At 41.4% G+C, this 9165-nt stretch overlaps 1 protein-coding gene across 1 annotated transcript in view; it reads right to left on the bottom strand.

Annotated features, from left to right (window-relative positions):
* TMEM184A (transmembrane protein 184A) overlaps nt 1-9165 on the bottom strand; it is a 28222-nt gene continuing 19057 nt past the window's right edge. Inside the window, exons 3-5 of the mRNA XM_044678874.1 lie at nt 7661-7921; nt 2878-3075; nt 1-385 (exon numbers count right to left, since the gene is read on the bottom strand). Of these exons, the coding sequence (XP_044534809.1) occupies nt 144-385; nt 2878-3075; nt 7661-7921 (701 nt within the window). The 3' untranslated portion in view covers nt 1-143. The remainder of the gene's footprint in view (nt 386-2877; nt 3076-7660; nt 7922-9165) is intronic.

Genomic DNA, 9165 nt, shown 5'->3' with positions numbered 1-9165 from the left:
GAGGGTTTGTACCACCCCCTCCCCCAAAGTTCACATGTACTTGGGGTATGTTGACTACTGTCCAAAAGCAGCTCCTTGAGCAAAAGGGAAGTCCTTGGAAGGCTCTCCCTGGGTCTGAAGTCCTTGCTTCCTTGAAGGCTTCCCTACAGCTCATCGGACAGGATCAGCATCCTCTTTTCTATGTTTTTGTTCTTTTTCCCTCCAGGAAGATGGACAGTCGGGGCTGAGTTCCCATTCTGCCCCTGTATTTTGACCTCCTGCATAGATTGCTGAGTGTACTGCTGGTAGGTAGGCGAGAAGTTGTGGATAGCATCCTGGACAATATCTTGAGGGCTTATGGTCTCCTTGAGCCCACTGGAAATACTCTGCATGGGAGCCACGGTCACTGAGGGCAGAAAGTTAGAATGAGTCCAAGGCTAACATGAGGGGGTAGAGGTGCCTCCCACAGTCTGGAAAAACACCCTTACAATTAGAACTGAGAGCCAAGCCTAGGGCCAAGAGGTCCTGGGGTCAAAAAAGGTCTCAGACACTTCCTAGCTAAAGCTGTAAGATCCTGGTCAAGTCACTTAACCCCCATTGCCTAGCCCTTACCACTCTTCTGCCTTGGACCCAATACATAGTACTGACAGAAGGTAAGGGTTTTAAAAAAAAAGACACACGCAATTAGAACTGTCCCAAAGTGGAATTGCCTTGCCTTAGAAGGTGGTAGAATAATAGGCTCACAAACTGAGAGGCCATTTAGTCCCTCTTATTTCCCAAATGGGGGAACTGAGGCCCAGAGCATTTAAAAGATTTGGGACTAAGCATCAGTTTCAGCCCAGATCCTCTGATTCCAGCTCAAGTAGGGGTCTTCAGAGAATGGATTGTCCAGTATGTTATGCTGTGACAGCTTTGAGGGGACAGTTTGGACTAGATGGCTGCTGAGGTCCTTTCTAACTCTATAAAGTCATTGATTCTGTCTCTGGGTCTGGAAAGGACACAGTGGCAATCCTCTGTCTCCTGGTCCAGCTCCCTATCTCTGAACGAGCCTGTACTTAAACCAGTCTCAAATGGTTGAATGTCTTATTTTACTCTTAAAGATAATGATAATTGGCATTTTTATAGAGTTCTAGAGTGTGTCAAGCACTATCCAAATTCTCATTTGAGCCTCTTAACCTAGTGAGAAAGTTACTACAGATATACTTGTTTTACAGATAAGCAAACTGACAAACTGAGCCTCAGGGGGGCTAAATGATTTGCCTTTGGTCACACAGCTAGCAAGAGTCAGAGACGGCTAGCTATTATTTCGTGTAAAATAAGGACAGTAATATTTGTCATATTTATTTCATTGAGTTGTCGTGAGAATCATATAAGTGTAACTTCTTCCCCCTGAGGCCAACCCAGTCCAGTAGCTTAATAACAACTCTTGCAATTCCGAAAGCATCATAACTTCTTGAAAACCCTCTGACTACAATTTGAGCTCATTACCTCTTCTGTACCGATAGGAGGCAGAGCAGCTGGTCTCCAACCTTTGTATATCATCTTTTTTAAAATGAGCTGTTCTGAAGAGGCATCTCTCTAAGTGTGACCCAGAAGGACCCTATCCACCCCTTTCCTTACCCAAGTGTTCTGTGAGTTTGGCTCTTGCTATATTCCTGTCCAAAGTAGGACTATCTCTATACTTGTGGTCCTGGGCCAAAGCAATTATTTGCTTGGTATTTTTAAAAGGAAAAACTCAAAAACAAACAAACAAACAAAAAAGCACTTCAATGAAGTTTAAACAAGCAACTCCTTCCTTTCCCTTAGCTGTTTTCCTTCCCATTTGGTAGCACATGGACCTGTTGGTTTTGCCTACAGAAATGATCCACAGACAGAAAAGACATAAGAATTACTACTCATAAGGCTAAGTGACTCAGTGGATAGAGATGCAAGGTCCTGGGTTCAATACTTCCTAGCTATGTGACCCTGGACAAGTCACTATCTCTTATGTCATTATTCTACCTTAGCACCAATACCTAGTACTGATTCCAAGCCAGAAGAAACTATGGGTTATAAAAAAAAAAAAGAATTATTAATCATCTAAGGCAATTCCAATTGGGACCTCTCAGCTTCCCTTGAGCTAAGTTCCTTCCCTGCATCTCTCTGCCAGATTTGGTGTGGTAGAAAAACAAACAATAAAACATTGGATTTGGAATCAAAAAATAGGGATAGGAAATAGACCTCTGATTTCATCAACAAAGTGAATTCTTGGATGAGGAAACTCCCTCTATCCCTGCAGGTTGGGCACCTTCTCCACAACTTCCAATCTTAGAGAGTTCTACCCAAAGTTAGGTTATTTGCCCAGGTTTGTTTATACAGCCAGTTTACAATGTCAGAAGTGGCACTTGAACTCAGGTTTTCCTGGCTCAAACGCCAATCCCTATCCACTATGGCATAGTACCTCAAAGAGTAAGAGAAACTGGGTTTGAATTCTGTTTCTCAGTGACCTTTGGAAAGTTAGCCTTTTGGGCTACAGATTCCATAACTGCAAAATGAGGGGTTTGGGATTAGATGACCTCTAAAATCATTTCTGGGATGAAATCCAATGATCATTTGCTACAAATGAAGTTCCTGCTTTGATCCCCATTTTCTGCTTCCTGGACCAGCTGTGAGATTCACTGCTGTCCCATCTCAATTCGATCCAGCCCCAGATAAAGTTGGCCAGGATTTTCCAGATAAGGAGGCAAAAAGCCCAGAAAGCATCAATTTGGTCCTTCCTAATACCAAGCTTGGCATCCTGGTTCCAGAACTTGATAGTACATGCATGTCAGTCATGCCCTGTACAAACTGGGAGGTCCCAACACTACCCACTTGCCTTTGGGACATTCTTTTTTTGAGGCTGAAGCCTGAGCAAGGTACCTGGTGAGTTTTCCTTCTTCTCCGAGTACACTTGGCATGTGAAGGCATAGCGTAAGGCAATGGATGCAAAGAGCATCTCGATGCAGATGATAAAGTTCTGGTAGCCAGCAGCCACTGTCCCAGCCCCCACCTCATTCCCATCAATGATCTGCACCTCTGGGATCACCCCACACTTTTCCAGGATGGCCAACAGCATCCCTATGGGAGCAACATTGAGAGTCATGTTAGAGCCAGAGACAGGAGAGGAAAAATAACACGACTGATGGAGAGACACAACTACTCCAGGCACTGCCATGATAAAACATGAATTTGGGGGTGATTTCCATAATTGAAACTGAAATCTCTTCATTTAATTTGGAATGGTCTTTCTGGTACAGATTTAAAACTAGGAATTTTTATACCTGGGATAAGGGAGGGTGATTGGTGAGTGTGTGGTGTGATAAAGTTCTAGGATGTACAAGAAAGTTTATTGGGAACCCCAGGATATGGAGTGTTTGTAACCTACTGGCAGATGGGGAAGACTGGAAGGGGAAGTCTGGGCCAGGATGTAGCTGTTGTTAAAAGAAATGTTTCTTGGGTCAATGCTATTGACATCCTCAAAATTTCAATACTCTGACCAAAGTTCTGTTCTCCCTACCCTAGTTATGGATATGCCCTTCCAAGTGGGGACAGGCATATACTAAGGTATCATACCATTCTCTATTTTCTTCACCTCTCTCTATAGTTGAATTCCTTCCCATCTTTCTTTTCTTTTCTTTTTTTTATTTTAAACCCTTAACTTCTGTGTATTGGCTCCTAGGTGGAAGAGTGGTAAGGGTGGGCAATGGGGGTCAAGTGACTTGCCCAGGGTCACACAGATGGGAAGTGTCTGAGGCCAGATTTGAACCTAGGACCTTCCGTCTCTAGGCCTGGCTCTTAATCCACTGAGCTACCCAGCTGCCCCCCCTTTCTTTTATTTTTAACTAAACATTTTTGTTGATATTTCCTAGTCACTTATCAATAAATCCTTTCCCTTCCCCTCATTTTTCTGGCAAATCATACCTTAAAATTTAAATCATACCTTAAAACAAAAATTAAAAAGAAGAGAAAGAAAAAAGTTGTTCGGCACAACCAATCAATAAATATCAAAGTGTGATGCTATGCAGATTATTCTACAACTACAGTCCCCCATCTCTGAAAAGAAGGGATGGAGATGTGTTTTCTTAACTTTACTCCAAGACCAAGCTTCTTGGTCATTCCAATTACATAGCATTCAATTTCCTTCTTTTTTTTTTTAATTTCCAGTAAGATTTCTAGTCCTTATGTATGTTATTTTCCTGGCTCAGCTTACTTCTCTTTGTGTCAATTCATATAAATCTTCCCATTCTTCTCTGTAGTCATCATATTCATCATTTCTTACAGCATAGTAAGTTTCCATTACATTCAGGTACCACAGGTTGTTTAGCCATTCCCTACTCCATAACCATCTATTTTGTGTCCAGATCTTTCCTACCACCAAAAAGTACTGCTTACAACTATTTTGGTGAATATATGGGCCCCTTCATTTTGTCTTTGGTCTCCTTAGTGTACACCTTAGCAAGAGGATGTCTGAGTCCATGAGTATGTGACATCTTAATAAATTTCTTGGGATAATTCCATATTGCTTTTCAAAATCATTGGATCAAGTCACATTTATGCATACATACACACACACACACACACACACACACACACGCACACAAGCATGTATGACCCCCTCCCCCCATAGTGTCTATAAATCCATCTTTGGTCACTTTTACCATGAGATAAAAATGGGATAAAAATCCTGTCTACCTGGGAGTGATATCCACCTCCAGAGAAAGAACTTTTGGAGTTGTCTTTCAGATCAGTGTATTTATGGTTTTATTTTGGATTTTTGGTTATGTCCGACTTTGCTTTTACAACAATGAGCAACATGGAAGTGTGTTTTGCATGACAATAAAAATAAAATTTAAATCTTTTAAAAAAAGAAACTCCTGTTTAATTTTTAAGATTTTAGTTCAGGGGCAGCTAGGTGGTTCATTGGATAGAAGGGCAGGTCTTTGGTTCAAATCTGACTTGAGATATTTCCTACCTGTGTGACCCTGGACAAGTCACTTAACCTCCATCGCTTACCTGTTACCATTCTTCTGCCTTAGAACCAATACTTAATAAGCATTCTAAGATCGTAAAGGGTTAAAAAAAAACCGGGAAGTTTAAAAAAGGGTTTAAAAAAAAATACAATTAAATGCCTCCTTTTCCTTGAAGCCTCCTTTAATTATTACAGCCAGAAGTGACCTCTTCTTATATCCCTCATATACTTATATCACTTCTCTCATACCACATTGTACTTCATAATATACTTTTTTTGCCTACTCTTCTCTACCAGATTACAAACTCCTTTAGGGCAGCAACAGTTTGGGATTTCTTTTTCTTTTTTAAACCATCACTTTCTAAGACAGACTTAAGCAATGCAGATGGGATGAAGTGACTTGCCCAGGATCACACAGCTAGGAAATGTCTGAGACCAGATTTGAACTTAAGCCCTCTTGAATCCAGGCCTGGCTCTCTATCCCCTGTGTCACAAAGCTGCCCCTTATTTGAGATCTTTCTTCAATGAACATAGCTCCATTAGGCAATCAGTAAATATGTGCTGAAAGAATACATGGAGTTGATCTTCCTTTCCATACTCTAACATTTATTCCAAGGCCCTGATCTGGAGCTTGTCAGCCTCAGAAGGTATAAAAACCAGGGCAAAAGAGGTGATCCCAGCTCTTGTAAGGGAAAGGATCATTCTTGAGCATATGGAAAGCTTTCTTATGTCACCAATGAGCTAGCCATCATAAAGTACTTGAGGACAAAGCCTGTGCCTTTTACCTCAACAGAGCAGCGGACAGAGCATTGGGCCTGTGGTCAGGGAGACTCATCTTCCTGAGTTCAAATCTAGCTTCAGACACTTACTAGCTGTGGGACCTTGGGCAAGTCACTTCCCCCTGATTGCCTCAGTTTCCTCATATGTAAAATAATCTGGAGAAGGAAATGGCAAACTATGCCAGTATCTTTGCCAAGAAAACTCCAGATGGGGTCATAAAGAATTGGACATGGCTGAAAACAACTGACCAACAAAAATGTACTAATAACCTCCTGCCCTTTGCCATGAGTCCTATCACTTTCACTGTCTCCAGCACAATACCAAGGTCATATTTGAAACTCAGATGATACATAGGACAACGAGCCACGCCCAAATGAGTTCTCTTTGGAGGGAAGATTTGATTCCCTGTTTAAGATAAAAGCCACAATCTGGGGGGCAGCTGGGTAGCTAAGTGGAGTGAGAGTCAGGCCTAGAGACAGGAGGTCCTAGGTTCAAACCCGGCCTCAGTCACTTCCCAGCTGTGTGACCCTGGGCAAGTCACTTGACCCCCATTGCCCACCCTTACCAATCTTCCACCTATGAGATAATACACTGAAGTACAAGGGTAAAAAAAAAAAAAAGCCACAATCTGAGCACATTTTAGAAAGGACAAGAAATGTCTTTGTGTATATGGCAACATGGCACCGTGTTGTATGACCTCAGATATGTAAAATACTATACTTTTCTCTGGACTTATTTCTCCATCCATAAATGAAAAGGGTTGGTGAAGATAAATAATAATAATAGTGCTTTGTAAAGCACTTTTTTTCTGTGAAGTAGGTAGTATGAGCATCATTGGCTCCATTTTACAGACAAAGAAACTGAGGCTCAGAAAACATGGGGTGACTTGCTCCAAATCAAAAACCTAGGAAGTAGCAGAACTGAGACTTCTGACTTCAAAACTAGGGCCCTTTCTACAATAGTCCATTGCCTTCTTAAAAAATTTTTTTTGCATTTTTTAAAATTTTGAGTTCTGAATTCTCTCCTTCCTCCTACCCCTTCCCCACCATTGTGAAGGCAAGAAATATATCAATTCTAAATTGATATAAATAAATATATATTTATTATACATAATATATATATATATAAATTAATATAAATAAAAAGTAAGTCATGAAAAACATAATTCCAGGGGCAGTGAGGTGGCTCAGTGGTTTGAGAGCCAGGCCCAGAGATGGGAGGTCCTGGGTTCATATCTGGCTTCAGACACTTCCTAGCTATGGGAACTCTGGGCAAGTCACTTCATCCCCATTGCCTAGCCCTTTTACTCTTCTGCCTTGGAACAGATACTTAGTATTGCTTCTAAGATAGAAAGTAAGAGGAATTTTTTAAAAGCATAATTCTATGTTAGCCATGTTAGCCCTCCCCCTCCAAAAAAAAAGAAAGAAAATGAAAGTGAAAAAAGTATGTTTCAGGGGGCAGCTGGGTAGCTCAGTGGATTGAGAGCCAAGCCTAGAGACAGGAGGTCCTAGGTTCAAATCTGGCCTCAGACACTTCCCAGCTGTGTGACCCTGGGCAAGTCACTTGACCCCCATTGCCTACCCTTACCACTCTTCCACCTATAAGTCAATACATAGAAGTGAAGGGTTTAAAATTTAAAAAAAAAAAAAAAAAAAGTATGTTTCAATCTACATTCAGACTCCATCAGTTCTTTCTCTAGAAAGTCCACTGCCTGCCAAAAGGAAACCTTTTCCAATTCCTCCCCTACCGCCTCTCGCCCCCCAACTGCCTGTCCAAGTGCTGGGCATATATATAACTGTAGAGGGCATTTTTCTGGTGACTCTCCCTCTAGTCGAGTCCCTTCTTCCTATGCAAAGAGGACAGAAGAGGAAGGTTAGCCACCTCACTCTCTCTATCCCTTCCCACCTTACCCACCTTGCCAGAAGGAGAGAAAAATGACGGCCTTGATGGTGAGAAACTTGAGGACGGGCTCAAAGGGTTGGAGAAGGTCACTGGTGGCAAAGTAGAAGAGGAAGAGGGCATACAGGGCCAGGCTCACCGAGAAGTTGTAGACAATGGTGACGTAGAGATAGCCAGTGCGGGGACTGCCAAGACAGAGAGGACATTCCCAGATCGCTCTTCCCGCCACGCAAATCCCCAGCAATCCCCCACTTTCCCAAACTCCTGTCTCAGGGTCTGCCTCTCAATCCACAGAGCCACCTGGATGAGCCTGCTTCATATTTACTGTGGCCTTTCAAGCCTTTCCCCATCCTGCTCCACCCTACCTTCTCAGTTTTATTACACTCCTCCCTTTCACACATGCAGTGGTCCTTTCTACACGGCCATCCATCGTCCATCTCCATGCCCTTGCCCCGGCTCGTCCCTCATGCCCAGAATGCATCCTGATCCTCACTTTGCCCCTTAGAATCTCTTGTCTCCTTTAAGGTACAATTTGGGTCACCTTCTCCATGAACTCTCTCTTAAGCTTCTGGTGATCAATTAAGTCACATCTATTTCACTGTTGTTGTTTTGTCCTGTCTGAGTCTCTGTGACCCCATCTGGGGTTTTCTTGGCAAAGATACTGGACTGGTCCGCTATTTCCTTCTCCAGCTCATTTGACAGATGAGGAAACTGAGGCAAAAGAGTTAAGAGACTTGTCCAAAGTCACCCAGCTAGGAAATGTCTTAGGCTGGATTTGAACTCAGGAAGATCCTCTTCTTGACTCTAGGCCTGGCCCTCTATCCCCTGTGCCACCTAGCTGCCTCTTAATCTACTTCACAGATAACAATATCTGTGCGGGTTTTTTTTTTTTCTTGCTAGACCATATGCTTCTCTAATAGCCAACACCTAGCTTAGCTGGACACATATTGCTGGCTGAATTGGATAAACTGAGAAAGAAGGAAATGGTTGAAAGAATACAAAGTCTGGAGTTAGAGGATATCCATCCATTCCTGCCTCTGACACTACCTGCGTGGCCTTGGATAAGTCATGTGACCGCTCTGTGACCTAGTTTCCTCATAGGTTAATTGAAGGGGTTAGATTAGATAGCCTCTGATGTCTCTTCCAATTTTAAATCCATAATCTTATGAATTGAATTGAGGCTAGATGGCCCATTGGATTGGAGTACTGGGCCTGAAGTAAAGAAGATCTGAGTTTAAATATGATAATTATATTAAAAGGTTAAAAGTAAATATGAATATTTATTAAATAAAATATTTAAAATATCAATTTATTAAACATTATACTTATAGAATAAATTATAGACATAAATTATAACAAATATACAAAATATTTGTCTAAATATTATATTCTTTTCATTTATTTTATATATTAATTTATATCATGTTAAATACATGATAAATATGCTGTATTTATATGTAATATATTAAATACCTATAAAAATTAAATATTTAAATAAATATTGTCTATATAAATATAAA

This window comes from Gracilinanus agilis, chromosome 1, assembly GCF_016433145.1.
Source record: "Gracilinanus agilis isolate LMUSP501 chromosome 1, AgileGrace, whole genome shotgun sequence".
Lineage (NCBI taxonomy): Eukaryota > Metazoa > Chordata > Mammalia > Didelphimorphia > Didelphidae > Gracilinanus > Gracilinanus agilis.
This window is presented reverse-complemented; position numbering and strand designations above follow the sequence as displayed.